This window comes from Thunnus thynnus, chromosome 5 (assembly GCF_963924715.1).
Source record: "Thunnus thynnus chromosome 5, fThuThy2.1, whole genome shotgun sequence".
NCBI classification, from domain to species: domain Eukaryota; kingdom Metazoa; phylum Chordata; class Actinopteri; order Scombriformes; family Scombridae; genus Thunnus; species Thunnus thynnus.
The window spans coordinates 29,912,045-29,936,180 of record NC_089521.1 but is presented as its reverse complement, the minus strand read 5'-3'; the positions used below and the strand labels follow the sequence as shown (position 1 = coordinate 29,936,180).

General features: G+C 41.4%; 1 protein-coding gene across 1 annotated transcript in view; it reads right to left on the bottom strand.

The window, feature by feature from the left end:
• The window catches only part of met (MET proto-oncogene, receptor tyrosine kinase), a 77,199-nt gene that overhangs the window by 27,451 nt on the left and 25,612 nt on the right, over positions 1-24,136 (bottom strand). The window contains exons 3-10 of the mRNA XM_067590630.1: positions 22,312-22,515; positions 13,081-13,209; positions 12,387-12,563; positions 10,402-10,559; positions 9,654-9,768; positions 9,382-9,518; positions 8,762-8,926; positions 8,235-8,334 (exon numbers count right to left, since the gene is read on the bottom strand). Of these exons, the coding sequence (XP_067446731.1) occupies positions 8,235-8,334; positions 8,762-8,926; positions 9,382-9,518; positions 9,654-9,768; positions 10,402-10,559; positions 12,387-12,563; positions 13,081-13,209; positions 22,312-22,515 (1,185 nt within the window). The remainder of the gene's footprint in view (positions 1-8,234; positions 8,335-8,761; positions 8,927-9,381; positions 9,519-9,653; positions 9,769-10,401; positions 10,560-12,386; positions 12,564-13,080; positions 13,210-22,311; positions 22,516-24,136) is intronic.

Here is a 24,136-nt window from a genome sequence, read left to right as displayed (position 1 = left end):
GTTAATTTCGGTTTTCATTTTGTAAAATATAATTGGATGGTTGTTTTGCCTTTGTGCCTTTGTGTGGACTACTGAATAAAAAGAAATGTGGACGCAGAAGCAGAAGCAGAAGCAGAGGCACAATACAGTGTGTTCAGATTGTAATCCTCCAAAAAAAAACAAAAACAAAAAGCCAAACTGGTTGAAATCTGACTTCTGAGATTTTGATTGAAATCTGACCCCCCAGAGTGTTGCTCCGACTGCAGTAGCAGCAGCTCTGTTGAAGTGTTGCTGAAACTTCCTCATGCACTTCCCAATCTGACTCCCTAGCGAGCTGTAAGAGCGCAGATGGACGCACGCACACATAAAAACACACAAATGTACACGCATCCACAAAGGCTCGAACGCCAGCACATACAGAGACACAGATGCATGCATATAAAACGTAAATATATGTGCGTGAGAGTAACACTGGGTCACCTAACAAAAGCAATCCAATTAACCTTCCTCCTCCACACACCAATAAGGAGCAACTACAGCAAGTCCGGAGGGTAAACCCCCGCACCGCCCCCCTTCTACCCCGTCTCCCAGGGGTGCGGCGAAAGGAAAAATATCCTGTGAATTAGTGGAAACCTCAGTCAGTTTCATTGTTCAGCCAATGTCTCCTCTTATTTAAAGGGAGAGGAGGTGAAGGGCTGTAGGTTGGGAGCAGCTGTAAATACAATCGGGCTGGGAGAGCCGGGCAGCGAGCGGGTCGTGAGCTTTACTGTGGGGGTGATGAGAGAACCAGCGATCCCGAAAACCTCCGCCGTCCCAGAAGGATCATTAGTGTAACAGCCTGCGAAAAAGCCAAGTCATAACGGAGCTCCCACGTACAAAAGTGCTTGTCAAATCTAGAATGATTTATATCGGCGGCAGTTTTACGCTGTTTTCCTACCACGCTGCGCTGTGTTGTGTTATCATTTACTCTGGATTTGAGGTCTCCGGTTCAGCTGTGTCTTTGCTTGTTATCTTGATGTTTTAGGTGTAAATTTCATTCTTTTCTTCTTTTATGCCTGTTTTTTTCCGAACTGCGCTGTAATGTGTTTTGCATCTTGTCCTTTTCGTATGAATGTGTGCCATCTGTTTGTTTTCTCAAGACTTTGCTGTCATGTTTAACAATTGTGCAAATGAACTTCGGCGGACTGCAATCAGTTAAATGATATTTTCTGCATTACTAAGTCCAAAAACTACAAAATCTCTCAGATGTAATTCATTATTTGGCATTTTGAAACTTTCATTTAAATGAGGAAGTTGGATCTGAGCCCATGCTGTAAAACCACAGCAAAGTGATGACCAGATTTCCAGAGTTGGAATGACGTCCTATCATGATCGTGTTTATCTTAGTTACTGTTATGTTTCAAATTAACTCATATTAATGCCATTGTATTTTCTGCCCATAAAAAAAACAACTACTAGATGACTCCATTTATTGATGTTTTCACAGACTTTAACATTACATAAAACATTTTAAACAACAAAATTGTCCCACACACTCAAGTATTATTAGCTAAATGTGGTTAAAGTGTCAAAAGTATAAATAGTCAACAGTAGAAAATGTCAAAAAAGCATTTAATATCATATTACTGGATAATTATTATAGATGCATTAATGTGTATGTAGCATTGCACTGTTTTAGTTTAAGCGGAGCGAATTTTAACAATTTTACACACTATTAAGTGGTATAATATGCAAGAAAGTATCATATTTTAAGGTCTCATCATATGTTTTGTGTGTAAAATCTTAATCTGCAAAGTGACTTGTGACGAGGTCAGATAAACGTCACTGAATTATAGTGTAAAGTGAGTATAAAGGAGTATAAAGCTGCACTAAGTACAGTACTTGAAAACCTGTAACTTGTAATTAAACTCCGCCACTGTCCTATGTGAGAGAAGAATGTCCTTTGTGTTGCTGCATGTATTGGTTACAAAGAGCATGTTATGGGCTGAAAAATGTTACATACCCATTGTTCATGTTAACAATAACATGCATCCCCCCCCCCCCCCCCCCCGACAGGCTCGAAAAAAGATTTCAAAGGCAGGTAGAAATTTGTTCAATGCACGGTCATCATTCAACTGAAGTTAAAACAAGAGAAAAATTCATTTTTGATGTGTTTACATGGCAACAGGGAAGTGTTTTCTGTCTTGCAAATCTGCTATTTTTACACTGATTAATTTCACATTCATACATTCATTCTGGTACCACACAGCCACGGTCTTTGACTTCTTGGCGGGGGGGCAGGGTGGGGGTGGGGGGTGGGGGGGGGGTTGAGGGAGGGGGGCATGGGAAAGGAAAGAGGCTTCATGAGGCATTCAGGTGTCAGCTGGAGGGATTTATCCCGCTGGGCTGAGATAGGAAGAGGAGTCTGACACTAAACAAGCCAATTTATGAATTCAGGCGACAGGTGTCTGGCTACGGTGAAGCTTCTAGTTAAATCAGAACTATCTGTGATGGTGCGGCCCAACAAACCGACGCTGGCACAGAAAACATCCCTCCCTGGGCTTTGTGTAAGGAAAGAACTCCACTGTAGTAGTGTGAAAATTCACAGCTCACTTTTTCTCCTGTTTTTTTTTTTTTTGTGTATGAGGGGTCTCTTTCGGGTTTGTGACCGTGCCAGCTTTTCACAACGGATAATAAAAAAAAAAAAGAAAAAAAAAAAAAGGTCTCTTTCATGTTTGTGGGAAAGCTGAGATTGGCTGAGACCAGGCTTTACAGGAGATCTGAGAGGCAGATATCAAGTCAACAGTGGCCGTTTCTTTTTTCCTTTCTTGTCCTGGCTCCAGCTGAGTCTCCTGAACCTCTCTCTTGTTAGTTTTTGCTCTCTGCAACCTGCTCCGCTGTGAAGATCTCATAGCTTCTCGTACGACCGGAGAGCAAAAAATTCACAGAACTGAACCGAACATCGTTTTCGTGGCTCAGCTTCCTGACAGAGACCGAAACCGATCGCAGACGGCCGTCGTTTAGGTTTATGAACGCGGCTCTAGAGGCATGACAGGCTGGCTCGCATTACCCGGAGTGCCGTTCCGCTGGCGATGGAAACCTCTGGGACGTCCGTTTGTGAAAGATCATTGCCTCTATTTTGAAAGGTTAAGACAATAAGACACTTATGCTGTCCCTTCCCAGGCTGAGCCTCAACTCATCCCGTTTACTGGAAGGAATTTAACAGGCGACAGCTGGGGCCCTACGGGGCATGATCCCATCCTAAATCATTAGTAATGATAGCCTTATTTTATACAGGCCTCTTGCTTCACGCTCTTGCTCTCTCCCTCTCTCTCTCTCCCTCTCTCTCTTTCTCTCTCTCTCTAGGAAGTTAGACTTTTTCCCCTTCCTCTCTGGTTTGTTTTTTCAGTTTCGACCAACAATAAACCATCAAGGTTTCAACACTCTTTCGGTCATCATTGAAACGTTAAATCTTCACATCTTAATAGAGGGTTTCAAGAAAGTTATCTAAGTAAAATCCTCAGTTTGCATGTTTTTTTATAAGACAATCACACAGCATGTGTTTCTGACTTGAAAGTGAATCGAGCCGCTGCCCACTGTGGTGTAAACTCACAGAGCTCGGTGAACATCAATGACCCTGAAGTCACAGGTGAAATTACACCCGGTAAACTTTATACAGCTGGAATAAACCTGATGTTTGGTCATTTTTATAGGTCTGATTTGGTAATAGAAATTTTGATTTTCTTTTCAGCCTATCCATCAGTCAGAAAAATTAATGTACGTGGATGCATATTAAACCGTGGAGGGAACGTGTTTCTGATCGCTTTGCAGGTGTCACCACAGACACAGTTCCAGCCTGTTTAACTAGCGCTCTACATCAATGAACAAAGTTTATTGAACTGCAGGTAACCATAGCAACATTGTCTCGGTTTGTCCTACATTATGTTACCAGTTAACTCTCACTGATGCAACAGACTGACCCAACTGACAAAAACAAAAACAACTTCACAGTGTTAAGTGGTAAAATCTGGAGAATAATGGAAAACAGTCTTATTTTATGTGTATCAGAAAACTTTGCTGTATTTTATCACAAGACACTGTATTAAAGGACACGTTCACAATTTTTCAAGTCTGTCTTAAAACAGTAGTCAGGTGCCAATATGAACACTGAAACAGGTTTTTCTTGCTGTAATCATTCCTCCTCTTCATACTGACCATTAGAGGATTATCTCCAAATTTGCTTATAATGTAAGTGATGGGGGACAAAATCCACAGTCCTTGTTTTGAGAAAAGATGTGTTTAAAAGTTTATCTGAAGATAATATGAGGCTTCAGCTGTCTGAGTTAATCAAATAAAGTATAAGACTGTAAAACGGTTTCACAGTCCTTTTAGTGGGAAATTCCCTCTTCAGTATCTCGACAGTGTTTTCCTGTTCAGTTGCGGTGGAAGGGTCACAACAAAAAGAGCCAATCTGGCACTAAAATTATTAACTTTGGAAGATATTGACTTGATTGGACTAATCTGGAATAGCTGAAGCCTCATATTAGCATCAAATAAACTTTCTTGTACAGAAGAAGGACTGTGGATGATCACTTTCATTATAAGTGTATTATGAAGGGATCTCTTAATGGTCAGTATGAACAGGAGGAATGATTACAGCAAGAAAAACATGAGTCAATGTTCATTTGGGCACCAGACTGTTGTTTTAAGACAGATGTGATAAATTCTATCCAGTTTGCTTTTTTTAAATTCTTCAACTGTTTTTTAACCTCTATTTATCCAGAGAAAGACGACTTGACACACTACAGTTGCACAAAATCCCACCTGGAAACGTCCAGGTGCAGCAACATTGAAGGTTTTACGATCCAAACTTCCATCAAATCAGTACAGTCGATTACAACGTGATTTAGAGTCATATACATACGCCAACAGACAGGCAACAGAAGGCTGGTTTTCACTCCACAAGGCTAACATTGATTTCCTTGAATGAACAGTAGCATATAGAGCAATGTAAACATGGGATTCTTTACCACAGTTACTGACTACATTAACACAGAAATCAATGTTTAAAAAGCAAATAAGGAACATCGTATTTGTAGGATGTACTTCATGTGCAGATTTGTAGTTTTTGCTGGTTTACTCATATCAAATAAATAAATAAATGTGGACCCCGGGAAGACTGGCTGTGCTTTGAGGATCCTAACATATAAACAAACAGTCATCAACTGTTGGCGCTCAGAGCGGCTCACTGGAACAATTGATAGTTAAGTGTTCAAAGATGGCTTGATAGCAACTGCTAACATAGGGGTCAGTGGTAGAGAAAAGTCCAGATACACGCGTGGTGAAATGGGGATTCGAACCAGCAACCATTGGGTCATAAGTCTAATTTCAGAGCTTTCGAGCAACGTCTATTAAAACTGTTTGTGAGTAACGAAGCCTGAGTTCCCAGGAGACCCATCAACCGCTGACCTGAACACAGGTCAATGACCAGGGAAAGGGAAACTGAAAGATGAGACACCAGGGAGTGTTTGTGTGTGTGAGACAGAGAGAGAGAGAGAAGGAAAAAATCTTGTGTGACTAAGATTTTAGATGCAGGTCTTACTCAGTGAGAGTATGTGTTCTTTATAGATGTGTGTGTGTGTGTGTGTGTGTGTTTACTGAGTGTATTATTATCTCCTGACTGAACCTGCAGCAGCGTGTGCCTCAGGATGACAGATAACATCGTTACAAAGCACTACCTGTCCTCAACCCGCCTCCCTAAGGCAAACATCACACACACAAAGTGAGAACAACACACCTCTACTGTGTGTAAAGAGATGTTTGTTTGTTATGACTCACATAGTAAAATGTCACTCATGTTCACACCGAAAAAACGGCCACATGTATCATCTACTGGGATACAAGTGTTAAGAATCTGCAGAAAAAGTGTCGAAAATTTGAAAAATGGTGGAAAGAGTTTTAAGATTTTTTTTACCACATTTATGGAGAAAGCAGTTAAAGCTGCTGAGCCCGTTGTGAGATATTTTCTGCTCCAGTTGGAGGACTTGATGAAAGGTTAAAGTACTTCTTTACATGGAGAAGTTTTGTGCAGTTAACCTAATAAAAAGTGCACTTTTCTTTCAAAGGATGTGGTATCATTTCAGCAGCAACTGCGATGAAACCCAAGCTGTGAGACTATTATTTGAGAGCACTGTTAAGAGTGGATCAGGGGGTCAGTAAGTCCACACAGTGAGAAGCCACGGTGGGTAGTTGCTGCGGTCAGTATTATTACTTCAGACAGTGCTGAATTTTTTTTCTGGCTGCAACCTAAAAGAAAGCGTTGGTAGGATTGTACAACACTGGCCAGAGAGTTATCTGGAATATTGTCTTATCTTACCGAATGTCTGGATTATGAATCGATTGGGGGTGTAGATTTCCCCCCCTACAGTTTTACTTCTGTTAAAAATGAAAGTGCAGTACATTTTTAACAGAAGTAAAACTGCAGAGAGACAAAGTGCAAAGAAATAAACAAGATCCGCAGTGAGAATATTTCAGAAGAAGTCGACTTGTTTCAAATGTTTTCTTGTAAGTTTCGCTTCTGTTAAACATGTGCTGCACTTTCATCTTTAACAGAAGTAAAACTGAATGGGAAAATGTGCATCCCCGATGTACTGCAGAGAGAGGAAGTGCAAAGCAAGTAACAAGATCTGCAGTGAGAATATTGCAGTACTCAAGTCGACTTGTTTCAAGCATTTTCTTGTAAGGATAAGGCAGGTATCTGCACTAGAATTGAGGGAAATTAACATTTTAGAAAACACACAAAACAAGCTCAATTAAGATGGAAAATGTACTGTACTGTGCTAGCAGATTGCTTCACTTGCTTTAAGAAAAACCTTTAAAAAACTCAGTTAAAGAAGAGATTTGTAGCTAAGAAGCTTGACTAATATGAACAAACAGGTGGGAACAAGCACATTCAGCCTGAAACTATGCGCAGCTCTTCCTGTGTCCACCTACTCCTGTCTAAGTACGCCTTTAACTTATGACCAGGATGGCTGAAAGTCTGACTTCATAAAGGACATTTTTATAAACACCTTTTTAAGGCTCTAATAATCAAGTAACATCAATTTCAGGCATTTTAAGGGCTTGCAGACAGCGTGGTGAAAGGCTGGTAAGTGTCAGGGTCAGATAATTTAAAACACCTCCAGGCCGTCGTTATAAAGGCGAGTCACTCTGAGGCAGGGATGACGTCTTTGAGGCATGCGTGTGTGTGTGTGTGTGTGTGTGTGTGTGTGTGTGTGTATTATTTTCCTGCAATAAGTAGAATAAAGTCTGACGGAGGTGAGGAGAGCCAGAGCATCTTAAGGCTTCACTCTGCTACCGTGCCTGAGTCAGAAGTGACAGCTGGAGTGCACAGATCAGACTGTGGATTTTCCATTTCCTTTGTTCTTGCGTTGGTCTGACACTTTAGCTCTTTTCCATTTTTCTTCTAGATGGTTTTAGGGGGTGTTAATATGTTTAATGACAATACCATGCATGTTACAAGAGTTTATTTTCCCATTCCGCCTGCTGTTCATCATGTCATCTTTAAAATAGATCTGTTTTTTTTTTAACCAAATAGACACAGTATGTAAATCAGGAATCAAAAGTTCCTTTGTCACATTCATGTTTGCATTTCCACTCATAAATCACAAAAAATAGGCAAATTAATGGATTTAAAACAACAGTTTCAATTAGGATGTAACTGTGATGTTTTAATAGGTGTTGGAAAGGAGACATGCAGAGGTGAAAAGCAAGATTGAAAACATCAAAAAGAGAAGACGACTAAAACAGTAAAAGTTTTTAACAAATAAACTATTTTAAAAAATCTTAACAATCAGCAAATTAAGTCTCAGTTTTGTTTTTCTTGCCCCTGTTGCTCTCTCTCGCTTGTGGTTGACGAATCACCCTCGTACAAGAAAGTATTACCTCATTAGAAGGAACTTTTCGGAAGGCAGGAAACAAAACCTGCACAAAGTTCTTGCAGTGAAAATGCACGAAAAAGTATCTACAAATATTCATAGTTTGCAGGAAAAGTTCCTACGCTCAAGGATCTGGAAAGGATCTGGAAAGGATCTACGCTGTAGATGGCTCATCAGTTGCTCCACCAAGGCTTATATTGAACTCAGATTGTGCACAGTTCACATACAATGTTATAACTCTGTAATACAAATCATTCTGTCAGTGCGAGTGCTACTTTTTTTTTTTTCCAAGTGATGGATATCTCATTTTGGGATATGAGAAACCCTTCTTGTACTTACCACATGGAAGACCTCAGCATCCTGAGCGGTGGTGAGGACCATCTGGGGCTGTAGACCAGACTGGAGGAAGAAGCCATGAGCCGACACGGTGCAGCCTCCGCTACAGTGAGGGGGACGAGAACGGATATTAGCGTTAGCATCAGACAGAGACACAGTAGATTCCCACAGGGAGGGACCTGCTGTTAGCATTAGCAGTTTAGCCACTCGTCACCTCCCACTCGTTTCCTCTTGCCGTAAAACTAAAACATTAATCTGTCTCGACTCATCCACAGACACTCTCAGTCACTTTTTGCCTTCACTTTCTCTCTCGTACCACCTGTGAGGTGAAGAAATACACGAGACCGCAACATTTCAAGGAAATAGCCACTGACATTGACAAAGAGTGATATCCAAACCATGCCTCAAAACCCAAAGGTACCGTATAAGCAGCTCAGCGCTGGTCACCGCACAGATGTAGAGAATAACGCTCCGTGGACTGACTTGAAATGTAGACTGAAAACTCTTCTCTGAATAAATATAACTCTAACCTGATGAAGGAGCGTGAGGGCTGGATGCTGTTGATGATGGGGTCTTGGTTGTAGGTGAACAGCACCGGGGCGTGACGCTCCACCGAGTCCACCGTCAGCTTCACAGGTTGCTTGGAAGGAACGGCGTTTGGAGGCGTCTTACACGTCAGCATGTTGGACGACAAGCTGATGGTTGAGGTTAAAATGAGGGTGAGGGGAGGGGGGGGCGGCGAAGAGAATGATAGGAGATATTGTTGTGTTAGTTTGTACAGTGGTAGCCATTGTCCAAGTCCCTATTCATGCATTTTTCCGACATTAGTTTAGTGCTACATATGATCACTGCGTGAGCAGGAAAAAGGAAAAGAAAAGAATGAGGAAAAGTGTCAGATAAGACAGAAAGAAAGACTTTTGCCAGTCCTTCATTGGCACAATTTCCTAAATTGACTATAATGTTAAGGCATATTTGTGAGTGACAAAAACAATTCTTATGCTTCAACTATGTTCAACATTCAAAAATGTCTTCCTGAGGAACAAATAAAGAAAGAAAACAGGTCACTTGTAATTCAAACTGTGTTTTGAAAAGCTTGTTATGAAGTGAGTGACGCAAGGAGAGGAAAAAATTAAAAACGGAGTGTACTGACCTCTGGATCTTACAGACAGCCTTCCCCACAGTCACCTCTTGCTTGTTTCCAGTATCCAGGAAGGCTCCTCTGATGGTCAGCATGGTGTTTCCAGACTTCGGCCCGAACGACGGGAAGATTTCATTGATCACAGGGTCCTGGATGCAGAAACCACCAGAAACTTTCACCAAATCTGTCTAATGTTTAGATACTGGCTATTGTTTAATTATTTTATACTGTCTTCCACATGTATTTTTTTTTTAACAAAGTGCAACCAAAAACACAATTCTTACCACAAAGGTGAAGCCTTCAATCTTGGCTACCTTGTGGCCACTGGTGACCTTCACTGTGTGTCCTGATGGGGTGAAGTTCCCGCTGAACACTGGGGAACACTGCATCTCAGTCCACCTAAACACAAACCCCCCAAGAAACAAGACACAGACCGGGCATTATACCCTACCACAGTCACCCAGCATTTATCCTAATTCAATGATCATGTCCTACCCTGGAGGAATGCACGAAGAGGTCATCTTCAACTGGGATTGGGTGGGCAGTGTTTTTTTAATTTTTTTTCTAATTTGTAATGAGGTTGTTTGTAGCAAAAGGGGCTTTTGAATGGGGACATTACCCCAGTGGATTTGGGAGAGTAAGGAAAGTCTGGATGCAGCGATTTTTCCCAGCAATTTTTCAGTTAGGGGAGTCATGTGTTGAATGAAGCAGCCTGCAGTATTCACGGGGAAGGTGGGTGGGAGGGTGGGGGCTTCTTAACATTCTTCCTTCAGCACAATAAGCCCTATTAAACCTGCCCTGCTCCTATAGGAACGCCAACGTATGGGTCCCTTTATCTCATAAACACTCACCACTTAACACGCACCCTGTCTCTCAAAGGTGGCTTTGCAGATACAGTGTAGGAACAGTGTGCTCTTTTCAAAATGCATACACAAAGCGTGCAAGCATAACGTGCACACTGACATACAGACGCTAGTGCGTCTCTCTACATGGAAGCTGTATGCTCCCTGACGCTTACACACAAACACGCACCTGTTGATGCTGTCCTGTCTGGGCAGTTTGCAGGGAGCTCTGGCCACCTCCACCGTTACCAGAGAGGCCTTGAAGTTCTCCGTCTTGTCGAAGCCAAAGTTGCGCCCGCAAATTGTCACCACTGTAGAGCCTCGTATTGGTCCAGAAGTCGGCCAAACCTAATGCAAGCATGCACAACAAGTATTTGATATTTTTAACATTTACTTATCAGTCTAATCATAAGATGAAACACCAGTGGTGACCTGTTTCATATATCTATAACATATCTTGTTAAGACCTGCTCTCTTATATCAGCGCTGTATTAAAACTAATGTTTCTCCGAGCTAATACAACTGCCTGCTTTGTGTTTCGTAGAGGAAGATGCAGCTTTCCTTCTCATTTTACAAGGTGTATTGGTTCTCTCAAGAGGAAAGAATCCAAGGCATTCTGAGTCTTGTGGAATAATAATAAAAATCCTTTAATAACCAACACCACGATGAAGGCTTCCAGCTGAAACACGCTGATGTCAGCCATGTAATATTACAAGCTCTTTGTTATTATACCTCAAGACTCAGCATGCCTTAGATTTTTCTCCTCTTGTTTGCAGTTATTGTGGCCCTTGACTCCAAAGAACACCTTTGTCCACTGAGTGTGATTTAAAAAAAAAGAAGCTTTTTGTTTCTTTAAGCAAAGATGCACCCCAGATTCTTTCTTTCTTTGTCGTATTTGTTTTCTCATTGTCTTTACTGACAGAATAAACAATATAGATGTGACTTTTCTCTCAGTCTTTCCTCCATCAGACACTACAAGGATCTCATGCATCCTGTTTTGTGCTGTAAAGAAACCCTTTTTTTCTGCAAAATGCAAACTTATAACATACAAAAAGCTTATAATACAGTGCACAGACTATCCTATCAGCAATGGTGTCATTTGTTTATGGTAATTAATGCTTCTCAGTGAATGTGGTAATGATCTAATGATATTAAAAATGCCAAAATATTGCACATAGCACATTTAAATACATGAATGTCACTCCTCTTAAAAATAATGTTTTAGTGTTGTGCTGTTGTTCCCAATGTAATTTTGTTTATTTCTAAATGAATATATTCGTATGTTCCACATATACTTTGGTATTTAATTGATGTTATATCTAATTTCCAATCACTTACACTGCAAGGAAGTAATGTAGATGAGAGTAAGGACAAGAACACCCTGATACTAGTTGGAAGAGAAATAAACTATGATACTGGGATGATGACACCCAATTAATAAATGCTGTGAAAGTTAGTGAGTTACAGCTTGTTTCAACATTCAGCCTGTTAAAACAGTTCCAGATGCAGAGGTGTTTTACAGGTTCTTGCTGCCTTTTTGTTGCATTTAAGACAGTGGCGGTAGCTTGTTGTTGTTTTTTTTTATTTATACAGAGACAGTCTAACAGCATGGGGTGCAGCATTAAAGTCAGAAAGAATGAACACCACCCACACTGAGCTCAGTAAAGTCTCACAGTGTCAGAGTGAAGTTGAACAGCACAGTGCCGCGGTAAAAGCTCTGCTATTTCAGGAAGGACCGTGACCTTCACAAACTCCACACACTGTAGCAGAGACAAAATACAGTCCAAACACATACAGATCACGGGTTCAACACACAGGTTACATGAGCTGTTTTTGGAGCAAGAACGGAGGGAGAGCAGTTAGAAAGCGTTTAAACAAACAAAGTTGAAGCCCGCAGTGTGCTCACATGATAAGTGTCCCAGCAAACTGAGTCAGCAGGAAGCTGAAAAGTTACCTACGTTTTCTTTTAGGTTCAGGTTATTTGCACAGTGTTGAAAAAGCAGTGAACTGAGAAAGGAAGAACTGATAAGTTTAAACACACAAGTAGAAAATGGGGATTAATAATTCTCACATTGCAATCATGTTTTGAAAAAAATATTTGGCTTGCAAAATACTGAAAATAAAAGTAAGCTTTGTAACCTTATTATCACCATGGTGACAAGTCGCCGTAGTTACCTTAGTGATGACAGGTGTGCAGTATTCCTGAGTCCAGACAGAGGAGGAGGGACACTGGTTGGCTCTGGTGCAGCGTCCATCACACCAACCACATTCTGTCACCCGCGCCGACAGCAAACAGGAAGTACATGAGGTCAGCTGACCACAGCCGGGCCCAATAAGAGGGATCTTAGTGATCTAGGAGGCGGAAAAAATTGAGGACATCAAGCTTAATATGACTCATAGAATGTAATAAAGAGATCTGTGTCAGAGAGTGACAGACTCAGACTTTACTGCATTTTGTTGTTTTCATGCTTGCAAAATTGATTGAATGCTGTGCTCCTGTGTATTGTGTGTTTCCCCTAAGACAGAAATGGATAACAAGAGGAAGCCAAAACATGTGGTTGCGGAACCTTGAGGGTAAGCCTCTAGGAACGAAATTCTCTTTTATCTATTGCATTAGCTCCATGTTCAGTGTTGTGAAAGTGTTTTTGTAATGATTTCACTAATGCAAGAAATTTGAAAGTATTATGTTCTGTTCTATTATTTATGTTATAGTTCAGAGATAAACACACAACAGTTTAAATCTACAACAGCAATCTGGTATCTAGATGGCACAACTTCTCCTAAAACCTCTTTCCATTTTGCTGAAGAAAGGACTGCTAACGAACTAGAGGTGTGTTTGCATCTATAATGTCTGTGGTTCTGAGCCCACCTTGTTTCCTGTGGCCAATAGCAGGGCTCCATCTGAGTGATCATCATTAAGCAGCGCCACGCTGGAGGACACGGGCCTCGAGTCCAGGCGAATGTTGACGTGGGGGGAGGCGAATCGGGAGAACAGCACCTGGAAGAGGATGTTGTAGGTTTTCAAAAAATGCAACAACATCATCATCACTACGGCATAGCTTGTCCTTTTTTTTTTACAGGAGGAGTAATAAAGTAATCTTTTCACAATAGAATAGGCTAGAAGCTAGCCAAGTAGAGATGAGCGCTAACAGAAACATTAAGAGAAGAGGTAATTACACACCATTTAAAATGCTGTTATAACAAGAATGCTATTTTGTATGACACTTTACTTGCCAAACCATAAATACCACCTCGCAGTTGTATGCCTCCGCCAACCAGTTAAATTGTCAAGACTCATATAATATTTGTAGTGAACACTTTGAAGGAATTCAATAAAAAAGGTATTAAAAGTATTTTCCTTGTATGTGTTCACATGCTTGGCCAATAAAACTGATTCTGACAGAGCACAAAGTCGTAGCCATGACAGTAGACGGTGCTTCAGATATGGATGTTGTTGCAAAGAAGCTATAAATTCTAAAACATGTTCAAAACATCTTCAACCCGGCAGGACAGAAGATCTATACAATCGTCACAGTTTCAAGGTGGGCGGCCGAGATTAGTGTCACCAATTCAGTATCCGACCAAATGTGAAATATGGTCCCAATCTCCCCTCCTGTTTCTGAGTTATGACCTTGAATAATGGCCAGAAAAGTATTTTTGCAGAACATTATGATGTCACAGTGAAGTTGCCAAATTTGAAGAAATTCCCTCAAGGCGTTCCAGAGATATCGTGTTCATGAGAATGGGACGCACTATCTCGCCCGCAAACATAAAGCCTCCAGCCATGGCTGTCGCCAGTGCGGAGGCATAAAAACAAACTGTGTCGGTCAAAAACCTTGATTAAAAAAAACCTAGATGGACATTTTTGGTAGTAAAACCTTACGTGTTCTCTAGAGAAGGCTCCACATAGAGTGGGAGATATCATAGAAACCTATGCTCATGCCTTCAAAACTTCATTGATTCTGAAATAGTAGTAGATGCCACTCTGAGGAACTCCACATTTACCTCTTTATTCTTTATTGTATGGCCTACTGTAGTCACTCATTTGTATTTGACAACAAATAAGATCAATATTGTAGAGTAAATCGATATTTTCCTTTCCACAATCTAGTGATTGCACAATGTGGATGTGCAACCTTCCCTAACAGGAGTAAAATGAAATGTGCAGCATCTGTTGCATAAGATGAAGTGTAACTAAATCAAGTCAAAGAAACATAAATCACGAGGCTCCTGGCAAGATGCTTTTTTGAGATTTTTTATTGACAGCAACCAGCGAGCGGGTCAGCTGAGGACACCTGCTTATAAGGGTTGGATTTTGTTCAAATGCCATCACTGTTTTTCATTGTTGCTATGTTTATTTGGAATGCTTCACAAGGCTGCACGCTGATACACACCATGAATTAAATACGAGGGAAAGATTATACGGAGCCAAGAATATAACTACAATAGATCCACAACATCACCTGAAACCAAGTGAGCCCTTGAGGATGAAAAACTGGAAAACAAAAACAGGTTTTTTTGGTGTTGCGCCAACACACCTTGACTAGGATTTGTGGTAGGAAAATGATCCAGAGTGTGTCATCTTTCCCTGGCTAATGCCTTCACTAGAGCTTGGCTTCTTTTAGTGGATCCATTGTGTGAATCAGTGTCGTATTGAGATAATATCATTATAATGTCTCCTTTTACCAGTGATGTACCATCAAAAAAATCTATCTTCAAAGGCCTTTCTCACTGTCATGGCATGAAAAGCACAGATGCAACACACTGTTATTAGTGACACCTGTAATGTCCGCCATGTCAAAGGTCTATGAGATTGGTTTAGAGGCAGCACTCATTATGAGTCACTTAAAAGAGAATTTGGACATATTTTCCAGGAACTTGGAAAATTACACGTGAATATATTTGAAACTGGGGCATGTTTTTCTTTTTTTTTTACTCTTTCCATTACTTGGAGGTGATGTCACCAAGAACAACCACTGAACTTGCTTTTACAGTAGCTATAAAACATTAGTAGATAGTACATTTTTTAAATATAAATGTTCCTATTTATGTCCAAAATAAACCTTTATATTTGACATTTTGGGAAATTCCCCTTTTGTTGTCTTTATGAAAGTTGAATGACAGCAATATCAATTTCATCTCTGTGTGATCTGTAAAAACATTGGTCCGAGTCCAGGACCTAGCTTGGCATAGCATACGCAGAATACCAAAGCAGAGCAGAAAGAGCTGGCTTGTGAGCTATAGCTCCATAAAAGTCTTATTACCATGTTTTTGTGTGTATTTAAAATGTGTAAAAATAGAAAACAAAAAAATGAATGATGTTATAAACAGTTAGCTTACACACTGAAGCTATCTGCCAGTTAACTGAGGTTAATAGTTGAAGTTAGTAGTTAGTCTAGCTTGTAATGGTGACTAGCTTAATAAGATGCAACATGTAAATAAGACAGTTTTGAAGTTGTTGGAAGGAATTTATTTTGTCTTGGTGGAAGCTTGTTATCCCCCTGCTACCAGTGTTTGTGCTAAGCTAGGCTAAACACTCCAGGGAGCTACTGTATTCAACACGTAGGGATTAAATTGATGTTGGTGTTGTCATCTAGCTCTCAATAACACAGCATATAAGTAATTTCTAACAACATCAGAGTATTCCTTTAATAGCAATTGCAAACACTGCTATTAATGAACAATCATTTTAAATTTGCTACCAGTTAGCAGCATTTCTGTCAGATTAAACCTACACGATTGCACTCTGCCTACTGTCACCCAAATCCTGATATCCAGCGTTAACTGCTTTTAATCAGCATTAAATATCCTTTGATTCACCTTCTTATAATGTAAAGTATGACGTATAACTTGTAAGAGAGACTTTCCATGTAGCTGTGAGGCAGTGGTGCATTCTGGGTAATGATGGGGCGTGGGGGTGTTGAGTGAGTTGACAGGCTGGATTTGGGGCGCTGAACCAAAAAGGGTGCAGCCGCTGGCGGAAACGTATACTCTGAACATGTTGGGAGGTGTTTCAGAAACACACACACACACATGACAAAAACACAAACACAGAAGTTTGCTCACATGCAACACACACTCACTTATCATCACACCTACATTTTCACTTATACACACTTGGTCTCTGTGGACTATCTTCTCACTTGCAAGAGTCACACACTTTCTCCGACAGTAAAACATAAACACAGATGCCCACGCATACACACAGAATAACAAACACACCACACTGAATTTCTCAAGTCTTTCCCTCTCTCTTCCTCTCTCTCTCTATTTTACACACACACACACACACACACACACACACACACACACACACACACACACACACAGTCAACACACCTGGAACAGCATTTATCATTTGTGGTTACACTGCAATTACAGGCCTGGGAGCAAACAGAACAGAACAGGGTCTCTAATGGGGTGTGTGGTTGCTCTAGTTACATGAAGCTCTCTAAATTACAGCATTCCCCCTATCTCTCTCTCTCTCTCACACACACACACACACACACATTCTGCACCATTCATTCATTCATTCATTCTTTCTGCACCATTCATTCATTCATTCATTCAGTCAGTCAGTCACAGGATGGAGCTGCAATGAGATGCATTGTCCCAAAACACAGCACTACATTATGCATTATTATACTGCATATCTCACACACACACACATACATACAAAATAACACACCTGGCTGGCTGTAACACACTGACAAGACTCTACAGGGATCAGAGTAAAAGGTATTTATGTGTGTGTATGATTAACTGTACTTGGCAAAACTCTGTAGAATGCAATGCGAGATTTTTTTTTAGTTGTTAAGTCACCCTGCGTCAGAGCGTTTAGTAAATACCTAAAACACTCTGCATTGTAAATCTAAAATGTGATTTTGTTGGTTGGCTGTAACACCGCTCGCCCTCCGCTCGCCCTCTGAAACGCCTTGTTTTCAAGCATCATTCCTCCCACTGTTTGAGCCCCATGATCAACGTAAGCTTTGTAACAGCGAGTATAATGGGTGGCTTTCCTCTGGGGACGAGGCCATACAACAGGCATCTCTCTAGGGGTAATAGCAGTGTAAATTACAGCTTATTGTATTAAGCAGACGGGGGGAAGTTTGGCCTATAAACAGTTATTCCCACAGTGGCCCGACTGAAGCTGAGGGAAACACTTCCTGAGCCAGAATGGAGTCCTTTGGGGGAAAACAACGGCCTTTTTCTTTCACTGCCTTTACTCCATGTTCCCCTCTTGCCTCGTCCGCTGGGAACGACGAGGAAACTGAAATGCATGAAAAGTTGACAGCTTCTTTTTATTGGAGTAACAATGAATTGACCTGCCATTGCAAAGACAACCACCTCTCGGATTCTTGTTGTTGCTCGGTTTTGGATCGAGAAAGCAGGTGGCCGGAAGGTCGTCAGTTCAGATGCCAGACTATGAAAATCAAGGAACGAGACGCTGCCGTCTGTCCTGGATGTCTTTGTCCTTCAAAAAATGTGTTTTGCTTATTTTTACTTCACCTGGAGCTTCGCTGTGCTGAATGATGTGTGTGTGTGCAGAGTTTGTTTTCACATTCGTCTGCTGAGGAGGGAAAGTTTCTTTGTGCTCACCTTTAATCTGAGGTTAAGACGTGTACCGACGAGCATGATCTGTGACATCACAACAAGTTTGGAGCCAATTGCGGTGCAGTATGCAACTTACATAAGTGTGATGTGGAAACTTGAAGCCTCCAGTGCACAAACACTGAGAATGCACTTTATAGTAAAGTAGGAGACATCTTGTATCCAGCAGTCGAAATTAAAAATATTTGCATATTCATGTCCAGCTGTTGTAAAGGAGTGCACCGCTGCAACACAAGTTGAGGATGAGACAACAGACTACAGTAAAGAAAGGATCAGCATTTGATCTGGTTTATTTTAGCTGATATCAATCCATTTCCGGGGGGAAATCCTGAAGACCAAAGATGTACAGGGCAGTTTAAATAGGTAAACACATGAACGAGAAGCCGGATGTCCTAATAAAAGACAATGAAGAAGAATCGCTTCATCCATTCTTTTCATCTTTACTTTTTCCTCCCCTGGTCCTCATCTATCTCTCTATTATCCTGCTCTTGCACTGCATTCCTTTCTCTTGCTCAGCAAATTTCCTTTGTTTTCCATGGTTTAAGTCTAAATTTTTTTTTTTTTTTTACCATATTTCCTGTTTTGTCTGTTTCTCTCTGTATTTATTGCGTTTGATATCTCCCTCTCTGTATCTTTCTCTTTCTTTGTTCTACCTTTCGTTCTGACTCTATCATTAAATATTTTACCTGTGTGATAAGACAGAAGCCTGAAATAACAAGTCAATAATGTTAAAATAATGTTCATTTTTGTCCTGCCACAGATATGTCTCCCTCCCACACACTACAAAAAAACTCCCTCCTATTAAGTCCTTTATCTCCATAACTGAGTTTTTAAAGTCTGATTTTCTCAACACAACTGAAAAAACATCAGTAAGATTATTTTAACTGGTTTCCAATCCAAATAAACGTGCACAAGTGTAACGTAGCACAGAGAACTGCCTTATTCTTTCTTATTTCAAGATGCAGACGCTCTTTTTTTCAGAAAACCATTGAAACAAGTTGATTTGTATTAGAAACTGGTTGAAATAAGGTTTTAAAGACAAAAATCACTGTCTTTTAAAACAGAAAATTAAAATGGAGAGAGTTCTACAGTGCAGGACAGCTGGTCTCCTCTTCAGAACTTCTAAAACCCTTCAGCTAAAACTATGAACTTCAGCCAATTCAGCCAACCATAAAAAACAAAAAAGAAATGAAGTAGGGTCTGGGAGGAGGAGGAGGAGGAGGAGGAGGAGGAGGAGGAGGAGGAGGGGGGTATAGTAGAGAAACACACAGCAACAGCTGCACAGGACTCTCAGAGAGTAGAAAATGCCGTGCGAGGGAACGTGTCAGCGAAGCCCGCCGTTCACCATTAACGTGCCGTTCAGCTTGTAAGCCCCCTCGCACCCCTCTACCACCGTCTCTACCCTCCCTCTCTTTCCGTGCAGCTGTCGGGCCTTCTTTCCACGTCTCTCTTGCTTTTTTTTTTTTTTTCTCCTCCATGCATGTCTTTTCATTCTTGTGTTTCAAAAACACGTGAGGTAATTCGACTTTTACTTCATGTGTTTCATACCACTTACGGCGCTACGGCCTTCTGCAGTGGACTGATGCGCAAACGCGACATCACTCTCTGAACTTCACTCTCTGAACTGCAGCTGTAACCGTTGCATGCATACGGTTGTATCGTTAGAGTGGATGGACAAAATAATTTAAACACCACATGAAAAGGATCTTCGAGTGAATCACGGCATGAGACGCAGCTACACGGTGCTAGTCATACTGAGTTAATTGAGCTGAAAGCCAAAATGATGTATTTTACTCTGATCAGCACTCTTCAAAACAACAACAAAACAACAGTAATACAACTATTAACAGGCCAAATCCACATTTGAACTGCAGGTGCACTTGTGCTGCATGCTACAAAATAATTCAATATGCTATATCGCAGTCTAGAAAGTCATAACTACATCTCGGTGAGCATTGATTGAGTGATTTGCAGGTTAAAAGATGTTTAGACTGGAGCTGCAACGATTAGTTGATTAATTGTTTAGTCGATAGACAGAAAATTAATTGCCGACTGTTTTGATAAATGTGTTTCTTTCCATCCACTTCTCTTCAGCGAAGCGAAAGCAAAGTGATCCTGTGTTTTAAATGTGAAGATAATGTTTAGTCATCCTTTCGTTTACAGACCTTTGAGTGGCATTATCATTAAATTTATCGTTAATCATTACCATCTAAATGTTTTTGATTAATCATTTCCTGTAATTCCTTCTGTTTAGCCAATACTGGTTTACCGTGTGACTACACACGCTGTTGGATGAACTGTTCATAACATACTTACCTCATGCATCTATCTGTGTATTTGTCTTATCATATTTGCCTTTCGTGCTTACCTGCTTTCCTACCAATAGTTTAAACCTGCCTAAAACAAGTACTGCCTGTTCCTTGGAGAGACGGTATGAAGGAGAGTATAGCTCGCTGTGAAAACTCAGAATAGGCTCACTAGGAGGACTCTGGGGAATAACAGTACAGTGAAATCATAACAGTCTGCGAGGGATGTAAACAAGATGTTGGATTCTGATGTCAGCGGCACTAACAGTCATTGACAGGTTCACTAGCCACTGACCGGTCCCATCTTCAGCAGCATGACTCAGTTGACAACATGGAAAATAATGATACTGGAGCCAAAGAATAAGCAAATGCGGATTCAAAGTCACCCTCTATTCGTCCCCTGAGGTTTTCAAAGCTATCCTCGACATCATCTGCCAGTTCATCTGTGTCAACCGGGGCCAAGCATGGCAGCGGTTCAAGAATTAGCTGAAGCAGTAGCTGCGAGAGCCAGGGCAGCCCTATGCACCCGTTTTAACTTCTCTACTCTGGCTCCTTGTAAAAATCCAGAATAGAACGTAAACCTACAAAACCCTTAATGAACAGGCGCCATCATATCTTAAAGAGCTCATAGCACCCTATTACCCCACTAGAACACTTCGCTCCCAGAACGCAGGCTTACTTATTGTTCCTTTGAGCCTCTAAAAGTCGAACTATCAGGCTCCTCTCCTGTTGAACCGTCTTACAGTTTCAGTCCAGGCTGGCAGACACCCTCTCTACGTTTAAGAGCAGACTTAAAACTTTCCTTTTTGATAAAGCTTATAGTTAGGGCCGGCTCAGGCTTGCCTTGGACCAGCCCCTAGTTCTGCTGCTATAGGCCTAGACTCCCAGGGGACTTCCCATGATGCATTGAGCTCCTCTCTCCTCCTCCCCTTCTCCATCTGTATGCATTCATGTACCATTAATGCATGTTACTAACTTGGCATCTTCCCCAGAGTTTTGTGCTTTCTTGTCTTGCAGGAGACCTTCCGCTGCAGACCGACTGGTGTCCAGCTTGACGCCCACCACCGCTGCTGCTGCTATTATTATTATTAGTCATTTTTACCCACTGCTACTGCTTTTATTATTAGTCATATGTATATTATTAGTATTGTTTTTATTGTTATTATTGTTGTGGTTCTCTGTGTCTCTCACTACCCTCTCCCCCCTCCCTCTTTCTCTTTCAACCTGACCGGTCAAGGCAGATAGCCGCCCATCTACAGCCTGATTCTGCTCAAGGTTTCTTCCCATTAAAAGGGAGTTTTTTCCGTGCCGTTGTTGCCAAATGCTTGCTCATGGGAAAATGTAGGGTCTCTTTAAATTAAAGAGTACAGTTTAGAACTGCTCTATGTGAAAAGTGCCCTGAGATAACGTGTGTTTTGCTGCTATATAAATAAAACTGACTTGACTTGACACATACTTGTATATTCATTATGGTTGAAGTGATGCAGATTCCAGTTTAGTCTAGTACATTTACATGCAAATGGAATAGAAATAGTTTAAAACCTTCTAATCACTGCTCCGCATGATTTACACTTACAAAACTAACACCCTCCTGTCAGTGATTCATCTGTGACTCATCAGGTTTCCTTTCATGTTAACAAAAAGTTTATAAGTCTCTAGTCACTGTCCCATCTTCCTTTGACTCACCTCATGACTTTATTCCCCTCAAAGAAAAACTACTGACAGACCAGGTATGAAAGCCTGAAAGCAGCTAACAAACATTTGGGAAGGTGGAATCCACCGTTGGTTTGTACGCTGATAAAGGCAAAATAGACTGTGTTTGCTCAGATGGCAGACTGGAACGTGGGTTTTTTTTTTTTGGAGACTCACTGAGCACAGGTCAAAGGTAAGCAAATTGTGCAAACAGAAAGGTCCCGGGCTTAGTCATACTTTCCCTCAACTTAATTCTAGCAGAGGCACCTGCAGCTCACACTGTGTTGTCTCCGGCAGGGTGCTTTCACTCCTCACGTACCAACATCCTATCACATTTACATGAACAATGAGAGGGGGGGGGAGGCTCCGGCCGCAGCAGCGTCAGGGTCTCTATTTACATCTAACTGCTAGTATTGTCCATGCAAATTAAGTTCCTGTCCGTCTTTTACAGACGTCTATTCACAAAGAACAGAAAAGCTGAAGTTCTTTACCTGTATGTGGCGTCCGTCAGCGGTGCCCAGGTACGCCACAGCACGGCCGTGGACTGGCACCACGGTGATGGAGGTAACCAAGGTGTTTGTTAGTTCCTTGTGCCAGTACTCCAACCTTTGTACAAACTGAGTCACCTGCAGGCGGTACTTGCCCTCTTTCCCTTCATGGATTCCCTCATGCGGGTCACAGTCATCTGATGAACTCTGCAAAGAAACCCAGGCATCAGAGAGAGGAAAAAATGAGCTCTTTATGCCATGCTTCAAGAATAAGAAAATATACAGTTGAAATACTGGTGGTGAGAGTGCTTTTTGTTGTGGTTACAAGCATGAGAGTGATATGACATCAGACGAAGCCACGAAATGTCAGCAACATCGATTTGGTCATGTTCAACATCAAAAAACATCCTCTTGGGAAAGTAAACTTCAGAGTAGTAAACTTGCACAAGAATAAGCAAGCAGGTAAGATGCAAAAATAAATAAGGCGCAGTGAAATCATACTTTCTGGGAATCATCAGGAGGACTGGATCACTTTCTACAAACAGATTGCTTTCCTAAAAACTACTCGTTATATAATATCATGTTGAACTATCTCCTTTCATATCTAGCCAGATGGGGGAGGGTTAAGAGCCGAACCTCTTAAGCCCCCCTTAGCTACTCTTTCATCAGGCTGTGCTCGTAATGGAGGTCTCAGTGCGATAGTACCTCTAGAGCAAGTATGTGCTTTGTTGAATAGAAGTTTGTGGATTTCATGGGAAACAGCGAGGAGACTTTTATGCTAGTTTACATTCCACGAACTAAACCCCACTTTTTCCTCTCTTTCTCTGCTTGTGTCTCCTCTCCTCGAGTTTAGAACTGAAAATCTGTCACTCCGGCTCTCCTCTTTTGGTTTTCAAACGTCGCTGGGTTGTGCAGATTGTTGTGTCTGGACCCTTTGGAGCATACAGTGAACGCACAGACTGTAGCCAGAGCTGGATTCAGGGCCTTTTCTCTATCAGTACTCCCCCCTCTCTCCTTTCTGCCCAGCCCTTCTCTCTCTCTCTCTCTCTCTCTCTCTCTCTCACTGCTCTGGCTCTTTTTGTGTTTAGTCATGGCCTCCTGTCCCAGCCTCAGGTTTCATTAATTATTAATGACCCAGAGGGTGGCGGGCCTCTTGTGGCTCTTAAGGTCCTTGACCTGGCCGCTTGACCGGGCCTGAGTTTTCTGTTTTCTCAGCTTCAGAGCATGATGACCTCTTCACTGGAGTCACAGGAAGGGCTAGAAGGGGGGGGGGGTAAGGGGGGATTACAGGTAGAATGATTACAAATTACTGATGGACGCTTTCATCCAAACTGCCTCATGGTGTTATTAGAGTTTCTAGTTGTAGCACTGAATGATTTGTTTTCCTCACAGAGATGTTCATGACCTTAGCTGTGACCTTTTATTTTGAAGTAATAACAGATCTTATTGCATCAAACTCAGTTAGTTTTAATCATTTACAGATTCGTGATCTCTCTCTGCCTCTACCTAAAACACTCCCTGGGTCATAAGGCCATTATTTGTGGTTTGTGTAAAACATGCTGCATCATTTGTTTAGTGTAGATCTCAAAGGCGAGCTTTGAAGATGAGAACAATGGAGGGGTAATAAATCAGGAAAGGTTTTTTTTTTTTTTGTTGTGTTTTTTTTGTGACGTTACATAGCCGAGATGAACGGGACCACACGAAGAGGAAAGCTGAGGAAGGCAGAGAAACCTGGCAAACCGACAAGCGCACAGAAACAAACCTTGGTTAAATTAAATGTCCTCAAGGCCGGTGGCTGCAGTTAGAGAGACAATGGTGAAGGCAAACA